The 22,500-nt window shown below is 37.9% G+C and overlaps 2 protein-coding genes across 4 annotated transcripts in view; one reads left to right on the plus strand and one right to left on the minus strand.

Annotated features, from left to right (window-relative positions):
- The window catches only part of LOC149130207 (uncharacterized), a 14,265-nt gene extending 1,173 nt beyond the window's left edge, over positions 1 to 13,092 (minus strand). The window contains exons 1-8 of one of the 3 annotated variants that reach the window (XM_089346219.1): positions 12,609 to 13,092; positions 6,566 to 7,450; positions 5,328 to 5,389; positions 4,551 to 4,616; positions 4,078 to 4,187; positions 3,032 to 3,109; positions 1,475 to 1,566; positions 1 to 251 (exon numbers count right to left, since the gene is read on the minus strand). The exon at positions 1 to 251 is cut by the window's left edge and continues 1,173 nt beyond it. In XM_089346219.1, the coding sequence (XP_089202345.1) occupies positions 226 to 251; positions 1,475 to 1,566; positions 3,032 to 3,109; positions 4,078 to 4,187; positions 4,551 to 4,616; positions 5,328 to 5,389; positions 6,566 to 7,427 (1,296 nt within the window). In that variant the 5' untranslated portion in view covers positions 7,428 to 7,450; positions 12,609 to 13,092 and the 3' untranslated portion in view covers positions 1 to 225. Of the gene's footprint in view, positions 252 to 1,474; positions 1,567 to 3,031; positions 3,110 to 4,077; positions 4,188 to 4,550; positions 4,617 to 5,327; positions 5,390 to 6,565; positions 7,451 to 10,549; positions 10,784 to 11,373; positions 11,497 to 12,608 lie in introns of those variants that run through there. The other 2 variants (XM_089346218.1, XM_089346220.1) reach the window with 2 other exon arrangements.
- A 291-nt stretch (positions 13,093 to 13,383) lies between these two features.
- The window catches only part of LOC106872724 (ATPase WRNIP1), a 9,130-nt gene continuing 13 nt past the window's right edge, over positions 13,384 to 22,500 (plus strand). Inside the window, exons 1-8 of the mRNA XM_089346217.1 lie at positions 13,384 to 14,380; positions 16,164 to 16,358; positions 17,161 to 17,393; positions 18,438 to 18,652; positions 19,483 to 19,638; positions 20,402 to 20,481; positions 21,594 to 21,759; positions 22,195 to 22,500. The exon at positions 22,195 to 22,500 is cut by the window's right edge and continues 13 nt beyond it. Of these exons, the coding sequence (XP_089202343.1) occupies positions 13,664 to 14,380; positions 16,164 to 16,358; positions 17,161 to 17,393; positions 18,438 to 18,652; positions 19,483 to 19,638; positions 20,402 to 20,481; positions 21,594 to 21,759; positions 22,195 to 22,286 (1,854 nt within the window). The 5' untranslated portion in view covers positions 13,384 to 13,663 and the 3' untranslated portion in view covers positions 22,287 to 22,500. The remainder of the gene's footprint in view (positions 14,381 to 16,163; positions 16,359 to 17,160; positions 17,394 to 18,437; positions 18,653 to 19,482; positions 19,639 to 20,401; positions 20,482 to 21,593; positions 21,760 to 22,194) is intronic.

The following is a 22,500-nucleotide window of genomic DNA, read 5'->3' on the forward strand; positions in this document are numbered from 1 at the left end:
TGGTGGTGGTGGTGGAGGGAAAACATAAGACCCAAATAGGTTGTCGTCGTCATAGTGGTATAGTCAGTAGCGTGATGGTGGTGGTGGTGGTGGTGGTTATAGGACGATAGCGTAATCAGCAGTAATAATAGTAAAGTAATAGTAATGGTTGTTGTAGTAGTATTAATAGTAGTAGTAGTAGTAGTAATAGTAGTAGTAGTAGTAGTAATTCTTTGGTTGGTAAATTTAGCTGCATTTTTGCCACCAGGAAGCTGTGAAAGAAGAAGAAAAAAAGACATTAAAATATATCTAAAAACTGAAAGACAAATATGTAAAAAAAAAAAAAAGAAAAAAAAAGTCATGGAAAAAAGGCATTTATATCATCATCATCATCATCATCACCACCACAGATGTGTGTGAAAATATGTGTGCGTGTGTGTCATCATCGTCGTTTAACGTTCGTTTTCCATGCTAGCATGGGTTGGACGATTTGACTGAGGACCGGTGAAACCGGATGGCTACACCAGGCCCCAATCTGATCTGGCAGAGTTTCTACAGCTGGATGTCCTTCCTAACGCCAACCACTCGGAGAGTGTAGTGGGTGCTTTTTACATGCCAAATGTATACAGAGTCTTGCAGATAAATTGGGACCAATTCTAATCCTCTTCTTCATTTTTCAGGTAAATAGCAAACTAATTCGACAACAGAAAAGTCATGGAACAACAGAAACGTTTCACCATTGTTACTTTGGCATGTGCCAGGCACGCTACCAATAAAATTGTTAAGCTGACGAAACTTCCAAAAGCAACAGTTTATTGTGTGTATGAACAATTCAAAGAGGGAAAGATTGATAGAAAAGAACACAAAACTCAAAGTGATTCCAAGTGCTTTCCAAAGTTTCCCAATGGCCTCAAATGCTCGATTGGAGCCAACCCACCCACGTCAACTGTTGCAAAGAAACGCAATGTGTCCCTTTTTACGGTGTTCAGAGCTGTGTACAGGAACCTTGGCATGACTAGCTATGTTTGATGACGCCATCATCTCCTAACAGCCGAGACCAAAGCAATCAGAGCTTCTGTCATTCATCAAGCATCAAGGTGCAGGAAACATTCACATGTTTGTGGATGAGAAGTTTACTGTGGATGCTGAGGTGAATCGCAGAAATTCTCGACTGATTGCATACAACCCTTCAGGTGTCCCCACTGCATTTGAGACCAAGAATCCTGTATCTGTGATGGTATTTGGAGTCGTGGAAAGTGATAGAAGTGTCATGGATCCACACTTCATTGAGTCTGGCTGCAATCAAATTAGAAAAAAACAAAAAAACAAAAAAAAAACCTAAGTTCACATAAAACTCGTGCATACCATGTGACTGGTGGTTTTTAATTATTTAAACGAATGTACAGCATTTGTTATGTATTGATTAGCAGTTTAATACACGGCAGTTGATGATGATGATGATGATGTGTACACACATAGTGATTCTAGACGTTACCTGGTATGTTCATGGTTTTAACAACAGGGGTTGTTTTCAACATGCTGTTGGTATCATTGGAGAAGATTTTGTTGATGGACTTCTTGAAAAATCTAACAGAAACAAAAACAAAAAAAAAAATAGTAGAAGTAGTAGTAGTGGCAGTGGTGGCAATGGTGGTTGCAATAGTAGTGGTAGTGGTGGGTTGTATTAGTAGTAGTAGTGGTGGTTGTACTGGTAGTTATAGTAGGTGGTGGTAGTGAAGGCGGGTGACTTAGAGGTAAGGGCATTCGGCTCACGATCGTGGGTTCAATTCCTGGTGACGTGTTGCGTCCTTGAGCAAGACACTTCATTTCACGCTGCTTCAGTCCACTCAGCTGGGAAAAATGAGTAGTACCTGTAATTCAAAGGGGGTCAGCCTTGTCACATTCTGTGTCACGCTGAATCTCCCTGAGAACTACATTAAGGGTAGACGTGTCTGTGGAGTGCTCAGCCACATGCATGTTAATTTCATGAGCAGGCTGTTCCGTTGATCGGATCAGCTGGGATCCTCGTTGCTGTAACCGACGAAGTGCTCCTAGTGGTGGTGGTGATAGTATTGGTAGTGGTTGTGGTAGTAGCAGCATTAATAAGTATTGTGACACAAAAGGATTGTGGGTGGAGAAATGAAGACACAGGGAGAGACAGACAGAAACGGAGAAAGACATTGAGATAGGTAGATAAACAAACAGACAGATAAACAGACTTATTGATAGACAGGTAGACTGATAGATAGATAGATTGATAAATAGACAGACAGACAGATGGGTATATAGAATCATAGACAGGTAGATATAGACAAACAAGTAGCATGATTGATATAGAGAAATGTAGTCATATAGACAAATAGATAGACAGACAGATAAACAGACTTATTGATAGACAGACAGACTAATAGATAGATTGATAAATAGACAGACAGACAGATGGGTATATAGAACGATAGACAGGTAGATATAGACAAACAAGTAGCATGATTGATATAGAGGAATGTAGTCATATAGACAAATAGATAGACAGACAGATAAACAGACTTATTGATAGACAGGTAGACTGATAGATAGATAGATTGATAAATAGACAGACAGACAGATGGGTATATAGAATGATAGACAGGTAGATATAGACAAACAAGTAGCATGATTGATATAGAGAAATGTAGTCATATAGACAAATAGATAGACAGACAGATAAACAGACTTATTGATAGACAGGTAGACTGATAGATAGATAGATTGATAAATAGACAGACAGACAGATGGGTATATAGAATGATAGACAGGTAGATATAGACAAACAAGTAGCATGATTGATATAGAGGAATGTAGTCATATAGACAAATAGATAGACAGACAGACAGACAGACAGACAGACAAACTGAGACATATACATAGATAAATGATCAGATAGGCAAACTGATGTATAAACAGATAGATAGATAGATAGATAGATAGATAAACAGACGTAGAAACAAAGCAGATATAGAGATAGACAGACAAATGAATATAGATTATATAATCAAGTCGATAGACAACTCACATCATTTGATCTGATTCAGCACTCCATATTTCGTAAACTGTAAATTTCCCAGAGTTCTTGTAAGACCTGGTACTGGCGCTGTAATGATACCAAAATATACGAAGGGGTGTTGAAAAGTTCCTGGCTTTGGGTAAATGAAAATAGAGGAGGATCAGTTAATTATGATTTTATTCACCATATTCCCTTCTCAGATTCACACACTGAGATTGCAGCAGTCCTTCAGTTTATCTAAGCCCTGTAAAAGAACTTGAAAGATTGGGCCTCCAACCACGATATCCTTAAGGCCAGGAACTTTTCAGCACTCCTTCATGTACACCATCATTAATTAAATTAAAATATACACTGTAAGCTCGTGGTTTCAGGTTCAGTTCCCCAACATGGCACCTTGGGCAAGTGTGTTCTACTATAACTCCACAGGACAACCAATGCCATGAGAATAAAATTTGGTAGACAGAAACTGTATGAAGGAAGCCCATCTCACACATTATATATATATATATATATATATATATATATATATATATATATATATATATATATATATATATATATATAAATATATATACACACACTAAATCCACTGACAAGGCTTTGGTTGACCCAAGGCTATGGTAGGAGATACTTGCCCAAGGTGCCATGCAGTGGAATTGAACAAAGCTCTGAGAGTGGATTTGGTAAGTGGAAACTGAAAGAAGCCGACTATATATATATATATATATTCTTTTACTTATTTCAGTCATTTGACTGCAGCCATGCTGGAGCTCCGCCTTTAGTCGGGCAAATCGACCCCAGGACTTATTCTTTGTAAGCCTAGCACTTATTCTATCGGTCTTTTTGGCTGAACCACTAAGTTACGGGGATGTAAACAGGACTGCAATTTCACTTAGCTTCACACAGAAATTTGGTTGCTATTTCTAGCATGCTTAGTAGTTATATATATATATATTTATCCTCTTGTTCATGAGGGGTGTATAGTAAGTGGGTCCAGGGGTGATGAAAAAGGGTGCTGTTGTATGCCAACCGGCAGGTCTTGGCACTGTACTTACATTAGGCATCCACTTTCGGCACCAAGTTCCTCAATGTAACCCTTCACGATGTCTTTGAAGTCTCGCTTTAGTTCATTCTTCACGTTGTAGTTTCTTTGCAACAGCAGAACCTGAATGACAAAGACAGAAATAATAATAATAATAATAATAATTTCATGCCCGGATGCAGTACCAGGCAGTGGCTCTCATGGCTTCTGATCGGAAGTGTTATCATGTACATTGTTTTGTCTTGGTATAAAAGATGGCCTACAGCAAATATTCTGCTCAATACCACAGATTTGCTCATGCCCTGATGCAGTACCAGGCAGTGGCTCTCATGGCTTCTGATCTTAACTGATTGGAAGTGTTATCATGTACATTGTTTTGTCTTGGTATGAAAGATAGGCTACAGCAAATATTCTGCTCAATACCACAGATTTACTTGTCAGTTGTTTGACCTTAACCATATATGTTACACACACACAGGTACCTACCTGTACATCCTCCTCTAAATCTGTTTCAATATCTGTGTCTTCGTCTACCAAACCATCAAGATTGATCTGCAATGAGAAAATTAAATTAAAAATTAATTAATCAATCAATAAACAAATTCTAAGAACAAAAACAACGATGCTGAAAAACCAATTAGATAATGTAGTCCTAGATACACTATGTCTGAATATAAGAGGATGGTCACATATGGACCAACTTTGATCATAGGTCTGCTGGATCAGGACTGACTTGGGGCTAAACAACAAGGAAGGACACATTAGATAATGTAGTCCTAGACACACTGATGTCTGAACAAAAGACAGGATGGTCATATCTAGAACGTCTCTGATCATAAATTTGCTGGATCAGGACTAATCTGGGACAAAACAACAACAGGAAGGAAGGACACATTAGATAATGTAGTCCTAGATATATTATGCTTGAATAAAAGACAGGAGGGGCATCTGACTGCAGCAAAAAATGCATCAATGAAGTCAGCCTGACCTATTGCCAGATGTGCTTCTTTCAGTTTTCATCTACCAAATCCACTTTGTTCGGCTATTGTAGAAGACACTTGCCCAAGGTGCCACACAGTGGGACTGAACCCAGAATCATGTGGTTGGAAAGCAAGCTTCCTACCACTGTTTCTGGTCAAAGTGCCACGTTGAGAAACTGAGAAAGGAACTACATGTTTGAACAGGGGTGAGGGTGCAAAAAAAAGAGGGGAGAATTGAAGACGGACCCACCCACACAATGTATGTATATATATATATACTGACCCTGTTTTCCAGTCGGTCTACAAGGGATGCGAGACGATCGACCTGGGCCGTTAGGTGTTGCTCTGAAATAAAATAAGAGAGAGGACATACAAATGTAATTACAAAAACAAGAAACACAACAATCATAGATTGTTAATAGCAAAATTATTTTACTAAATTCTTTGTACATTTTCAAAATTAATTGCCATAAAGACTGGATTTCCAGAGAAATATGTCAACAAAATGTTTAATACAGAACTATATTTAAGAGATGAGGAATTATGTACATTATTTACAATTGACGGATATTTGTCCTCATCTTGTTTGTTGTTAACACAACGTTTCGGCTGATATACCCTCCAGTCTTCATCAGGTGTCTTGGGGAAATTTCGTACCTGGGTTCTCATTACTAAGGTATTTTTCAATGTTGCTAACTCTCCACTTAGAGATATAATAATCGATTCCTCTACTATTTATACATACACACGCTAATATATGACTTATAATCCCCAATCTTGTTTATACAACGACTGGGGCATAATTAGCCGGTATACAGCCCTTACTCGGTATTACCTGTGTCTTTGGGTTTGGTTGAATCCAATACCCTCGTTAACCTTATTATTATCATTATTAATATTATTCAGGTTACTGTTTGGAATCAAACTCCAAAGTTTTGGGGTTAAGAGCGTGGGCTACTTAAAACCCCAAGATTCAGAGTTCGATTCCAAGCAGTGACGTTCGTTCATCGTTTAACGTCCGCTTTCCATGCTAGCATGGGTTGGACGATTTGACTGAGGACTGGTGAAACCGGATGGCAACACCAGGCTCCAATCTAAATTTGGCAGAGTTTCTACAGCTGGATGCCCTTCCTAACGCCAACCACTCAGAGAGTGTAGTAGGTGCTTTTACGTGTCACCTGCACGAAGGCCAGTCAGGCGATACTGGCAACGGCCACGCTCGAAATGGTGTCTTTTATGTGCCACCCGCACAAGCCAGGCCAGGGGCACTGGCAACGATCTCGCTCGAAAATCCTACGGAGGCCAGTCAGGCGGTACTGGCGAAATAATAATAATAATAATAACAACATCGCAAGATACCTTAGGAATGAGAACCCAGGTTCGAAATTTCCCCAAGACAGCTGATGAAGGCTGGAGGGTATATCAGCCGAAACGTTGTGTTAACAACAAACAAGATGAGGACAAATATCCGTCTAATGTAAATAATGTAAAATGTTAAATTATCAAAAATTTGCATCTCACCTGTCTCTCGGAGTTTTTTCGAAGTAGATGGCGGGGTAATTTTCAGTCGTGGTCCACTGGGCGGGAATCTTTTGGGTCTTGTTGATCGTTTCTTGCGAACAGGTTCTTCATCACTATCATCTTCAAAGTCTTCCAGATTGATCCGCGGTATTGATCGTCTTTTAGATTTCCTGAATGGCAAGTTGCGGCCTTTCCTTCGTGCCGCCATATCTCCATTCACCGTAGAATGGCCATGATCATCTTTTCGCTCTTTGTCGTTCTCTTCATAATCAGTAAAAGCTTCATTCTTTACAGTTATCTCTGAGAACTGCTCGCTGCCAACTTTTCCCTTCTCTGCATTTCCACTTGCAGCAGATGAGGCCAAAAGCCCGGGCACAGTACCATAGGATGCCCTCTGTGAAAGGTTCTTAGGTGGTCGGCCACGACCTCGTTTCGGCTTTGCTGGCTCAATTTTGGTTGGGTTTTTCCTGGGACGGCCACGGCCCCTTTTAACTACAACTTCAGGTACAATCATAGCTGCCGTTGTCTGCTCTGAAGTTGGCGCTTGTTCTGATGGTGCCACAGGGCTTTCTTTCTGGTTCTCACTTCCATCTGTTGCCACTTCGTTCTCTCCTTTGTCCGGAGCACTAGAGCTCTCCTGGTCTGATTTAGCCGTGGTTTGGACGTCTGCACCACCAGAGGAAGAGGAGGTTTTTTCCACTTCTTCCCCATCCTTCATCTTCGACAAGGAATTTTTATTGTTCTCTACGGGTTTTGTCACTTCGGACTTGGTCGGGGAATTCGAAGATGCATCCTTGTCGACGGCTTTCCCTGCCTTGCTTTGACAATTCTCATTTTCAGATTCCGTTTTAGTTCGACCCATATCCAGTTCAGTTTTCCCAGAGTCTATAGAAAAAAAAAACAAACAAACAAAAGAACAACAACAATAATAATAATGGTTTCGAATTTTACCACAAGGGCAGTAGTTTTGTGGGAGGGGATGAATCGATTACAGAGGGGATAGACACAGGCACACACAAAAATATATATATACGACAGGCTTCTTCCAGTTTCCGTCTACCAAGGCTTTGGTCGGCATGAGACTGTATATAGTTGTAGACACTTGCCCAAGGTGCCACGCAGTGGGACTGAACCTGGAACCATGTGGTTAGGAGGCAAATTTCTTATCACACAGCCACGCCTGCGCCTACATTATATATATATATATATATATATATATACACACACACACACGTTAGGTAAAAAAGAATAAGGTGTGCGTTGAGATTATGTGTATTAACTTTTAATCGTCTCAGCCCTCAACTGCGGTCATGCTGGGGCATTACTTTTGAAGGGTTTTAATCGAACGAATCAACCCCAGTGATCATTTGAAAGCCTGTTAAGGCTCTTTTGGCCGAACCGCTACGTTACGGGAAGTAAACAAACTAACACCAGTTGACAAATAGCAGTGAGGGGAAAAACACAAATACACACCTATATGTATGTGTATATATATATATATATATATATATATATATATGACAGACTTCTTTCAGTTATTCGTCTACAAAATCGACTCACAGGTTTTTGGTCTCGCCCGGGGCCGTAGTAGAAAACACTTGCCCAGGGTGCCATGCAGTGGGACTGAACCCAGAACAATGTGGTTGGGAAGCAAAAGTGTATTTCAACCGATTGAGACATATGCACGTACAAATAGATAGATCGATATATATATATATATATAGATATATATATATATATATATATATATATATGTCTATCTCTGTGTGTACCGGCAATACACACGTGTTTCACATACACACACACACACAACCAACTTAATTTAATTAAAAATATTTATTTCTAATTTAAAAAAAGACAAAAATAAAACATAACGATCCTTTATCACGTGAAGGCTTACTCAATGAGAAACTCTCAAAATTAATTTAATTAGTTACATTTATGAGAAAGGTTTGTAGAAAATCTGGAATGGAAATTAAAGAACTCTCAAAAATACCAACACAAAATGCGAATATGTGATGTGTCTATATACGTATATAAGTATTTGATACATGTACACACACACACACACTTAAATATAAATATATTTATTAATACATATATATATGGATATATCCACTTTCCGAAATTGCCATCCATATATATACGTATATATGTGTGTATGTATGTATACATAAGTATGTATTTCTTGTGTAAACGTATATACATCCACATATGTATATAGGTATTTCTTATGTTTACATATGTATGTGTCGAAAGTGAATCGCGATTTTAAATAAAGAATGTCGATCAACGTATATACATGTGTGTGTGTGTAAAAAAAGAATCAATATCTTTATACTCCATAGACTTAACAATGATATGTGGGTAGTTAACGGACTTAATACAAGTGCAAACCTAACATTTATAGAATATTTACAAGGTAATTAGCAGCTTATAACAAGTCACGCACTTGCCGAAACTTCGTAGCCATTACGCATATTGTAATTGATATTAATATATTAATTATATATATATATATAAATATATTTATATATTATACATATGTATATTATATATATTAATTATACTATATCTATAAATAATGAATATAGATGCTGATATGAATATATATATATATGTAGATTGCACAGTGACGTCTGTAGACGAATTCCCATTTATTAAAACTAAAACTAAAAATTAAATTTTGAAAAATAATCAAAGATTTCGCAATTTGTCGGTTTTGAAAACTACTGTGGAATCTTTTAAGACAAGCTGCATGTTTTATTAAATACTAAAACAAAATTTTAAGGTAATCAACCTTGTATATATAATTATATGTATATGTAATTAAGATTCCGTATATATATATATATATATATATATATATATATATATAATATATATATATATATATATATATATATATATATAATATATATATATATATATATATATATATATATATATATATATATATATATACACACACACACGCACACACAAACATTAGTAATTTATTCGAGTAATAAATATACGGAGATTAGCTACTTACTTAGCTAAATCCATTTGTAAAATCGATAAATGCAAAACCATATTTGTATATGTATTGAAAATATCACAAGAACAAAATTAATAAACGAACGAGTAAGATATATTGAAACCAAATATAAGTGTGGTATCTATTTGTCTATCTATCTATTTATCTATCTATTTATTTTTCTATATATATATGTTAGGAAGAAGTGATATAAATATATATATATATATTATTTATATATATATATAAGTGTGATATGTGTGTGGGGGGGAGTGAGAAAGATTGGCGCGCGCGCGATAGAGCAAGTTTGTATCCATGCGTGCAACAAGGTGATACATTGTACAAGCCCTTACTGATTAAACACCAACCCCTTCGTTGTTCTTTCCTTTCAGACATAACTGTGGTGACCTAGACTACATTATTAAATGTTGCCATGGCTCACTTTTATTGAAATTTGCGAGAAACTTGGCTGCTATTTGTACCAGCTCTGGCTACCATGTAAGGGTCTTATTCATCGACTGAGAAACATAAGGCATGAGCGTGATTTGGCTGTTATTTCGAACAAGTCTAGTCACCATGTAGATGTTTTCTTCACTGGTTCTAACTTTTATACATACATAAGACAGTCGGGTGTGATTTTTGAGATTTGGCTACTATTTCTACTAAGTCTAGCTACCATGTAGAGGTCTCATTCATTGGTTCAGACGTATATATATATATATATATATATACGTAAGCGGGTGATTTGAGGGACTTGGTAGCTATTTCCAAAATATGTACCTGCCATATAAAGGTCTCCCTTGTTGGCTCATACAAAAGACAGCAGGGTATGATTTGTGGAAGATTTGGCTAACATTTCTACCAGATCGAGCAACCACACAAGCCGTTTTACTCCAGTTCAGAATGCCTATGATCAAAGTTATTCCAGATATGGCCATCCTTGCTTTTTTTTTTTTTTTTCATACCTCTAAATCTGCATTATCTTCTGTATCTTGCTGTTCGAAGAACACTTGGCTGCTATTTCTAGTAGGAAGTGCGCTAACATAGACTCCACCTCGTGTACATATTGTTTGACCACAGGTCAGGGCTGATCAATCAAGCACACGATCACAAGCGATCCAGTCGTGACTATCTAGGCATAGTAATGCTAGGACTACACATTATGTTGTACCGGTTTTTGTGTTTGTTTAATAAGAAAGGTATGGTTGTTGTTTCTAGCAGGCGGGGTGTCTACGTAGTGGCTGCTTCTGTTTGTTAGGGTCTTTAGTTGGGGAGGAAGGGGAAAGTGAAACAGGAGAGAGAGAAAGAAAAAAAAGAGATGTGTGAGAGAGAGAGATGACTGAAAGATATAGAAACGCGAGAAAAAGAAGACGAGAGAAAGGAGAGATGTGAAAGATATAGGAAAGTGAGAGAGGATTATACAAGGAACAAAGAGGGAAGACGGAAAGAGTAAAAAGAAAGAGAGGGATTAAGAAGCGAGAACAAAGAGAGAAGTGAACTGGAGGAACAAGGACAGAGAAAAATGAAAGGTGGCTAAAAGAGAGGGAGGGTAAGAGGACGTAGAAAAGTGAGTGAAAGAAGCAAAGAGAGGGAATGTGGCATGAACTAGAGAGAGTAAAAGCGTATGAGAGAGGGGCAATAAGCAGATAAAAAGAGAGGAGGAGGAAGAGGTGTGTATGTGTGTGTGAACCAGAAGTAAGCGAGAGAGACGGAGTGAGAGAAAGAGAGAAAAAAGGCGGGAAAGAGAGCTGTGTGGGTGAGATATGATGAAAGCCACAACATCACTTACGTTGCTGGAGATGTTTGTCGAGGAGAGAGAGTGCGGTGGTGATACTGTCCGCCAGTTTGACGTGATTTCAGAGAACGACACACTTGTCGACACACAGACATTCAGCATTCAATTCAACGACTCACTCTCTCTCTCTCTCTCTCTCTCTCTCGCCCTATTACACTACCCTCCCTCTCATCATTTCCTCCCTCTTTCTCTTTACGTACATAAAATATACACACAAACAAGTATATTTAAATACAAACGCGCGCGCGCACACACACACATAGATATATATACATATTTTACACACACCACTCTTATAGACTAACTCAACCTACTCCTCTGTATACACATATTTACGAGAATATATTTATTATACATCTTTAGCTACTATGTGTTTTGGTGTATATGCGTGAGTGTATTAAATATATATTTGTATACATATATATACACACACACACGTATATGTAAATTATATATAATGCCTTGTTACCAGATAAATATGTACGTATGAGTATATATATATATATATATATATATATGCATGTATGTGTATATTTTATATACATACACACATACTTATACACGTGTGTACACGCAAGCCGAAGAGCGAGGGCCAATAAACAGCTATTCCGGCTACTAGAAATAACAGCCTAATCTTCCTCGAATTACAGATCACCGTGTTTAGGTTCAGATAAGAACTTCGATCGTTCGTGACCATCCTGTCTTATTTCAGACAAACAGCTCTCTATTTCTATTTTTGACAGCGGGGGAGATCTGACTGTTATTTCTAGCAAACGGATTGGCCGTGTAGTATGTAGTGATTCTCCAGATCACCACCGTGTGTATGTTTGTGTATATATATATATATATATATATATATATATATATATATATATATATATATATATATATATATATATATCAGTGAGATCTGACTGTTATTTCTAGCAAACGGATTGGCCGTGTAGTGTGTAGTGATTCTCCAGATCGTATATATATATATATACGATCTGGAGAATCACTACACACTACACGGCCAATCCGTTTGCTAGAAATAACAGTCAGATCTCACTAGTTAAAGAATAAAAAGACTGGGTTAACGACTTAACATATCAAACCCCCTCAATGAACATATATAAGAAATACAGCATAATCCATCAAACATTAGAAATAACAAGAAATAATAAATAAAAAGGTAATCTTCAAGTTTAGTGGGTAAAATATTCAAGGGAAATAACTGAACGACTTACCAGTATTATCCGTATGCTTTTAGCTGTTTATAAATAAATCATGAGCGTTTTCTTTTTCTTTTTTTTTCCTGAAACAGCATGCGACGGAAGGAGAGAACTTTGTCGATGGGAATGACAATGAAATATATGGGTAATCTTCAAGTTTAGTGGGGCAAAAAAGTAAATAAAAAAATATTCAAGGGAAACAACTTACCAGTATTATCCGTTCAGTTACTTCCCTTGAATATTTTTAATTTATTTTTTACACCCCGAAACTTGAAGATTACCAATATATGTATATTGTTAGGGATATGTGTCTATGCATTTATGTATAGAAACACATACAAATGTGTACGTAGATACGTATACATACATAAACGTTCATTTATATATATATATATATGTGTACTTATACACACACAAACATCTATTCACACACACACACACTAATAGCAACAAACATTTCATCAGCCTCGTTTTCGGAACAACATCCGCTTGTGCCACTTTTGTACTCTGCTAACAAGTGGCGGTGTTGGCCAAACACAAGTCACCGATATACTATATGTCCGAAAACTTAACACGCGATATCAATTTAAGAGGGAGAGAAAGTTAGTTGCATTTCTGCTGACACGAGCGGGGCAAGTGAATATTTCACGGAATTAACGGTATACTTATTGGGCTATTTAATGAAAGCCTGTGTTGTGTCTGTATGAAAAGCTCGTCTGTTAATCGTTGAAAAGTAAAGAAAGAGTGGGGAGAAAGAGAAAGTATCACACAACCACAGAGAAAAGGGTAAGAGAGAGAGGGAGAAAAAGTCACACACAGCCAAAGAGGAGCATGAGGGAGGGGGAGAGAGAAAGAGAATGTGTATAAGGAAGGAGAGGGAAAGAGAATGAGTATCAGGAGGGAGAGAGGAAATTAGAATGAGTATAAGAAACAGGGAGAAAGAAAGTGTAAGAAGTAGAGCGTGTAAAAGTGAGAGAGAGCAAAATGTCAAGATGGACGGATGGCGGTTGGGACAAATAATTGAATGAGAGAAAAGGAGAGGAAGTAATATCTTCGTCAATTTAAAAGAAATGGCAGCTGAGAAAGTTGATTGTCCTGTCTGTGGTAAGAGTTTTCCCGTTCAAACTATAAATGTCCACGTTGATGAGTGCTTAAAATTGGACGAAGACGATGAAGAAAGTTCCCTTATGAAGCGAAAACATCGCGACGAAGATGTTTGCGGTAGTGGTGGTGATGACGATTTAGTTGGTGATGCTGATGATGCTGATGTTGTCGATGGTGGTGGTGTCGGCAGTAAGTCTTGGGGAAGTTTAATTCCGTATTCAAAGAAATCAAAACTTGACGGATCACCGAAATTAAATAAGAAACAAGCTGCAAACACAAACAACAACACCAACACAAGCCCTAGCTCTGTATTAAAAAAAAGAAAAAGCAAAACTTCTGCTCTTTTTACTGAAGATGCGCTTGACCACAAAGACAGCAAAGGTTCGAATCCCGGTAAGGACTGTAGCGAGGGCACACGGATGGTGGGTTCGACTAGTAACGAAATGACTTCGCTTTCTGTGACAACCAATACCCAAAACACCAACATCTCTAGTAAACAACCTTGTGAAAGTTCTTTAATAACCTTTAATATTCCTTTGGCTGAGAGCCTTCGCCCTAAAACTATGGAGAACTTCGTCGGGCAAACGAAGTCTATTGGTGAAAAGTCGTTCATACGAAAAATCCTGTTAAACTATTCCTTACCTCCGTCTATGATATTCTGGGGCCCGCCAGGAAGTGGAAAGGTAAATAAAAACCTTGATTTCTTCTCGTTTTTTGTTTTAGTTATATTTGTAAACAAACACACATATACGTAAGCCAAAACTATAGACATGTGCTTGCTTTCTACCAGTTTCGCTTCCTTATAACTTTCTGAAGAATTTTCTTTTCTTTTCATTCATTCTTTTACTTGTTTCAGTCATTTGACTGCGGCCATGCTGGAGCACCGCCTTTAGTCGGGAAAAATGGAGATCAGCTTCTCTTTTACAATATAAGATTACTTTTATTGTTAACTAGCAGAAATACCCGACGTTGCCCGGGTTAAAGAGAATAATGAAATCTAAAAACGCCGTCTAGACTACACATCATCTTTATATATAGAAATGTATATACACACACGCACCCAAACACACGTATATATATGTATATCAATATAAATATATGAAAGTCAATGAAGTTTCGTAAAAGAAGGTGATCATGTACATACTTTCTTGCTGTTGTGATTATAACACCTCATTGTAAACTATGTTCCTTGTTTTCCCTTGTGGAGCATATACAAATAGGTTTTTTGTTGCTGCCCACTCTTGAGCAGCCAACATACAGTTGTCCATGTGAGAAGCAGGGCTCTTCCAAGAGAAGACCAGCTACAGACAGTGTTTGACCCTGATATTTGTTTATGGACATGGCAAAAGTCACACGAAGGGGAAATTGTAGTCTTCTGAATGTAAAAGGAATGTCTGCTCCTGATGGAGTAAGAGGAATTCTTGGAATAAAGACGTCATCCCCTTTTGCACGTCCAGAAAGAATGGTAGCCCCGATAACGTGTGACATCATTTTCTAAATAATCCTCATCTGTTATGTTCGGGTTAAAATTTCATCAACATCAAAAATATATGAATTTTCATGGAAGTTATGGCCGTTATGCAAAGAATATAATTTCTAAATTTCATAAAGATTCATTCAGTACTTTTGACGTAGTTTTGGATAAGAAAACAAATGACTAATGTGTGTGTTTGTGTGCATGTGTATGTGTGTGTGATGGGTGTATATATGTATAGATATCTGTATGCATGTATATATGTGTACATATTACATGTACATCTATATATATATATATACATCTACACATATGTACACATATGTATACATATACATGTATGTATAGATCTATATATATATACATATACGTGTACATCTATATGTATACATATACATCTCTCTCTCTCTCTCTCTTTCTCTCTCTCTCTCTCTCTGAAAGTATCTGTCATTACAGTATCGAAATGGTGTACATATACATGTATATGTATACATATACATCTCTCTCTCTCTCTCTTTCTGTCTCTCTCTTTCTGTCTCTCTCTTTCTGTCTCTCTCTCTTTCTGTCTCTCTCTTTCTGTCTCTCTCTCTTTCTGTCTCTCTCTTTCTGTCTCTCTCTTTCTCTCTTTCTCTCTCTGTGAAAGTATCTGTCACTACAGTATCGAAATGTGATTGTTTCAGTTAGTGGAATAGTTTCATTTTTAAAGTGAAAGTATTTGACATGAGTGTTTTTGTTTCACTTTTGACACGTAATACTTAAATAGTGGAGGAGATATTATGTTGCCGTGTGCTCGAACTCTGCAAGAAGTTAATAATTTTTTTTGACTAAAACACAACTGGAACCCTAAGTAAGGCATGTGTAAAATTTGAATGAAATTGGTTGCGTAGTTCTCGAGTTTTAGGGATTCACACAGACAGACAGATAGACACACATTCTCATTTTTATATATATAGATATCGACATTGCTGTTAATGTTCGTTGTCTTTGAACAGACTACACTTGCAAAACTGATCAGCATCCAATGTAAAGAAAACTGCACCGCTAAATTCTTGATGATGTCTGCTACGAACTCTGGTGTTAACGATGTCAAACAAGCAGCACAGAATGCCTTAACCAATCAGAAGATGTTCAAGATGAAGACAATACTTTTCATTGATGAAATCCACCGTTTCAACAAAACACAGCAAGTAATAATAATAATAACAATAATGATTAGTTTTAAATTTTGCCATAAAGGCAGCATTTTTGGGGTAGAGAATGAGATGATTTCATTGACCCCAGTTTTCAACTGGTACTTATTTTTATCGACCCCCCCCCCCCAAAAAAAAGGATGAAAGGCAGAGTCAACTTTGGCGAAATTTGAACTCAAAATGGAGCGACGGGCGAAATATTGCTCAGCATTTCGTCCAGCATGCTGACGACCCTGCCAGCTCACTGTCTTATTATTATTATTAATAATAATAATAATAATAATAAATGATAATAATAATCTGTTTTACTAAAGGCACAAGGCCTGAAATTTGGGGGTTGGGGACTAGTCAAATACATCGATACCAGTATTTCCCTTTTACTTAATTTATCGAATCTGAAGTGATCAAAGGCAAAGTTGACCTCAGTGGAATTTGAACTGAGAATGAAATACTGCTAAACATTTTGTCTCCAGAATGGTAAGGGGCTAAGTCGATTACATCGACCCCAGAAATTATCTTTATTTAATGAAAATTTAATAAAATTTAATCATAAGTATGTGAAATTATGCTAAATACAACTAAACTGGAAACGTTTTCTCCCTGGCTATATCGGCAATTCTGAAAACTTTTGGGTGTGAATTTTACATGAGTAGAAGCTTTTTTTTAACAAATATTATCCAGAAAAATCACCTGCGTAAATTACACAGGTGCGCTAATTACCGTTTTCTTCAGTTTTCTTATATACCAGATAATGCTTCATGGAAACTATATTAATGTCGTTCTTATTTTGTTTTGGTAGGACTGCTTACTTCCGCATGTTGAGAACGGAACATTTATTTTGCTGGGCGCCACCACAGAAAACCCCTCATTCCAAGTAAATTCTGCTCTTCTTAGTCGGTGCCATGTTGTAGTCTTGGAGAAGTTGAGTGTGGAAGAAGTGTCGACAATATTACGGAATGCCGTGGAATCCTTAAAGCTTAAATGTTTTTCTGACGCCAGTGAAATAGACAAACTTGCAGCTGATAAAGAAGGGTAAGAGATTGTTGTTGATGGTATTATCTTTATTATTATTATTATTATTATTATTGCGAAGACTTATTGGGGCAAGCGAAAGCGAATTTGTGATGGCACCTGTGCCCAGCATCGCCTTTCTGGCACTTGTGCAGGTGGCATGTCTAAGGATTTTCGAGCGAGATCGTTGCCAGTGCCCCTGGACAGACTCTTGTGCAGGTGGCACATAAAATACACCATTTTGAGCGTAGCCGTTGCCAGTACTGCCTGACTGGCCTTCGTGCGGGTGACACGTAAAAGCACCCACTACACTCTCAGAGTGGCTGGCGTTAGGAAGGGCATCCAGCCGTAGAAACTCTGCCAAATCAGACTGGAGCCTGGTGTAGCCATCTGGTTCATCAGCTCTCAGTCAAATCGTCCAACCCATGCTAGCATGGAAAGCGGACGTTAAACGACGACGATGATGATGATTATTATTATTATTATTATTATCATTAAGGCGGCGAGCTGGCAGAATCGTTAGCGAAATGCTTAGCGGTATTTCGTCTGTCTTTTCGTTCTGAGTTCAAATTCCGCCTAGGTTGACTTTGCTTTTCATCCTTTCAAGGATGATTAAACAAGTACTAGTTGCATACTGGGGTTGATCTAATCGACTGGCCCCCTCCCCCAAAATTTCAGGCCTTGTGCCTTGGGTAGAAAGGATTATTATTATTATTATTATTGTTGTTATTATTATTATTATTATTATTATTATTATTAAATAGGAACACTCCGTTGGTTTCGACGATGTGGGTCCCAGTTGATACGATCAACGGAACAGCCAAGATCTATTTATGTTTAACAACTGAATGAATTTAATAAAAGCATCTAAATATTAAACATCATGAAAATTGTTCAAGCTGAAATCCCTGAGCGACACATTTTTCCAGTCAAGTCAATACAAAATTACAAATAGCATTTATGGAATTTTGATTTACCGTTGGGTGACTTTTGGCCAACCCTATATATATATTTGTATATATATATGCATTATAAACTCATTTCTTTGTGTCATTGTTTCTACAGAAGACCCAATGTATGGATCAACAATAAAGTTATTGAAGAAATTGCTTTCCTCTGTGATGGAGATGGCCGTGTTGCTCTCAACTGCCTCCAGATGGCAGTACAAAGTCAAATACAAAAGAACGAAGTTGACACCACCGAGTATTCTCCAACCATCATCGATGTTGACTGTGTGAAGGAAAGCCTTGAACGATCTTGTATTCTCTACGATAAAAAGGGTTAGGAAATTGCAATTGTCCTTATTGTATGTCTATTGATTTTAATGAAATATCATCCGGTCAAGTAACTTACCCAAACCATCGAAACTCTTTCACACCAGATGTCCTCACAGAGCATACCATGACTACAGATTACAGCAGTAGTTTATTTACTGAACTGGTTGGCCTTGGCTATTCACAGTTTGTTTGTTTGTTTATCTACTCTGTATCTAGGGATATTCACCATTGTTTGAATGAATTTGAGCGAGATCGTTACCAGTGCCACTGGACTGGCTCCTGTGCAGGTGGCATGTAAAATACACCATTTTGAGTGTGGCCGTCGCCAATACCCGCCTGACTGGCCCTCGTGCCGGTGGCATGTAAAAGCACCCACTACACTCTCAGAGTGGTTGGCATAAAGAAGGGCATCCAGCTGTAGAAACTCTGCCAAATCAGATTGGAGCCTGGTGTAGCCTGACTGGCTCCCGTGCCAGTGGCATGTAAAAAGCACCCACTACACTCTCTGAGTGGTTGGCATAAAGAAGGGCATCCAGCTGTAGAAACTCTGCCAAATCAGATTGGAGCCTGGTGTAGCCTGACTGGCTCCCGTGCCAGTGGCATGTAAAAAGCACCCACTACACTCTCGGAGTGGTTGGTATCAGGAAGGGCATCCAGCTGTAGAAACCTTGTCAGAACAGATTGGAGCCTGGTGCAGCCTCCATGACTTGCCAGTCCTCAGTCAAACTGTCCAACCCATGCCAGCATGGAAAGCAGACGTTAAACGACGATGATGATGATGATATTTATTTTACCATTTTTGTTTATTTCTTTTTCTCGTTTGCCTTTCTCAGGTGAAGAACATTACAACTGTGCATCGGCATTGCAAAAATCCATCCGTGGATCTGACCCAGATGCTGCGCTATACTGGATGGCACGGATGCTCGAAGGAGGTGAGGATCCACTCTTCATTGCACGTCGATTGGTGCGAACTGCTTCAGAAGACATAGGTAAGCATTTGCATGTTTCCGTCTTTCTTGTTCCTTTGTTTTATGTCTGTTCTCCATGTCAGCGTGAGTTAGGTGAATACATGTTACTCTTTACTCTTTTAATTGTTTCAGTCATTTGACTGTGGCCATGTTGGAGCACCGCCTTTTTAGTCGAGCAAATCGACCCCAGGACTTATTCTTTGGATGCCTAGTACTGAGGGCTGCACCAGGTCCAGTCTGATTTGGTATGGTTTCTACAGCTGGATGCCCTTCCTGATGCCAACCGGTTTATAAAGTATACTGAGTGCCTTTTTATGTGGTGCTAGCACAGATTTTTTTGCTATGTGGCACTTGCACAGGTGCTTTTTACATGACCCTGACAGGTGTGCCTTTCACATGGTGCCATCACCTGTTTCTAACATGGTACCAGCTCAGCTGCTCTCTACGTGGCACTGGTACATATGCTTTTTATCTGTGGAAACTGTGGAAACTGTGCACTGTATGTGGGACTGGCACATGTGTTCTCTACAGGGCACTGGCATGGGTGATTTTTTACGTGATACTGGCACAAGTGCCATCTACATGGCACTCGAACAGGTGCCGTTAACATGGAACCAGCATGAGTGGTTTTTATATGGCACCAGTACAGGGCCTTTCTTCGTTGATGAGGGTATGACAGAGAGCTTGCGCAAAAGGAGAGGATTTCAGCATCACGCACACACTTGCCCTTTTATTCTAACATCTCCATCACTTTCCTCTCATTCTTTCTTTCTATATAATCCAGGATTAGCTGATCCTCTTGCTTTGACCCAAGCCGTCGCTGCATTTCAAGCAACCAACTTCATTGGAAAGCCAGAGTGTGATGTAAGTATTAATTTCAAATTCTGGCACACAGCCAGCTGTCTTACAGCTGTTTCAGCCTAGTGGTGACATGCCTCATTCTATCTATATAACAACAGTAAACTGGAGTAATTGATAGATGAAGTGGATGAGAACAGAGGTACATGTATGGTTCTCTAGGCCTCTTCAGGAAAAATAAATATACTTTGGTTGTGAGTTATGAAATGACTTATTTGAGGACTATGTTTAGGAATTTTCAAATGTAAACAAACTACTTTGTAGGACGCAGAGTTCATGTAATTAGAAATTTATCGTTTAAAATTTAGCAAATATTGAACACATGTATATATATATATATATATATATATATATATATATATATATATATATATATATATATATGTATATATATATATATATATATATATATATATATATGTATATATATATATACTCTCTTTACTCTTTTACTTGTTTCAGTCATTTGACTGTGGCCATGCTGGAGCACCGCCTTTAGTCGAGTAAATCGACCCCAGCACTTATTCTTTGGAAGCCTAGTACTTATTCTATCGGTCTCTTTTGCCGAACCGCTAAGTAATGGGAACTCAAACACACCAACATCAGTTGTCAAGTGATGTTGGGGGGGACAAACACAGATACACAACATATACACACATACATATATATATATATACATATATACGACAGGCTTCTTTCAGTTTCCGTTTACCAAATCCACTCACAAGGCTTTGGTCGGCCCAAGGCTATAGTAGAAGACACTCACCCAAGGTGCCAGTCGTCGAATTTGGTTCGATTTCACTTGCCTCAACAGGTCTTCGCAAGCGGAGTTTAGTGTCCAATGAAGTACATTAAATGATATTTATATCACAGTGAGCAGATTGCTTTCTTTGTTGATCCTACATACATTTCAGCTGTAAACTATATTCATATATATATATATATATTATCTTTATCTTATAATATTTACTTTGTATTATATTATATTCATTTATTGTGCTTTTAATTATTAATTTTTCTATATGTGACAGTGGATTTTCATTGATGAGTTCATGAACCTTGGTTCTTTTCCCTAAACTATATATTTATATATATATATGTATATATATCTCTTAAAGGTCATCTTGGCACAGTGTGCAGTGTATTTAGCCCGTGCACCGAAATCCGTTGAAGTGTATTCTGCATACACGAAAGCAAAACAATGCATTCTTGAACACAGGGGCCCGCTGCCGTCAGTACCTCTCCACTTGAGGAATGCAACAACTGGCCTCATGAAATCTCTTGGTGAGTCGACACATTTTTACCAGTCATTGTCATCATCATCGTCGTCGTCGTCGTCATCATCATCATCAGCACCATCATCATGATTGTCATTATCCTCATCATCACCATCATCATCTGCATCAGCATCATCATCATCATCATCATCATCATTATCCTCTTCATCATCATCATCATTTAATGTCTATTTTCCATGCTGGCATGGGTTGGTATGGTTTGATAGGAGCTGGCCAGCCAGGGAGTTGTCCAGACTCCAACTGTCTGTTGTAGCACGGTTTCTATGGGCATCCAGCTGTAGAAACTCTGCCAGATCAGATTGGAGCCTGGTGTTGCCATCCGGTTTCACCAGTCCTCAGTCAAATCGTCCAACCCATGCTAGCATGGAAAGCGGACGCTAAACGATGATGATGATGATTTTTTTTTTTTTTTTTTTTCTAGGCTATGGGGAAGGTTACGTACGTCACGGACCCGGTAATCCTACTCTGTCATATCTACCCTCTGAGTTATCGGACATGAAATTTCTAGAATGAAAACAACAACAACAAACACACCAAACAATATAACAATCTTCTAGACCAATTTTTTTTTTTTTTTTTTTTATATTTTATAAATTTTTTATTGCTTTTTTTAATACTTTGTTAAGACTTTTTTTTTTTCACTCTGCTTAATTTTGTACGTGTATGTATGTGTACATATCAAAATAAAGATCATATTTTTATAATAAAGAATTGGCATCATCATCAT

Source organism: Octopus bimaculoides, chromosome 30 (genome assembly GCF_046866305.1).
Source record: "Octopus bimaculoides isolate indiv1 chromosome 30, ASM4686630v1, whole genome shotgun sequence".
In the NCBI taxonomy this organism is placed as follows: domain Eukaryota; kingdom Metazoa; phylum Mollusca; class Cephalopoda; order Octopoda; family Octopodidae; genus Octopus; species Octopus bimaculoides.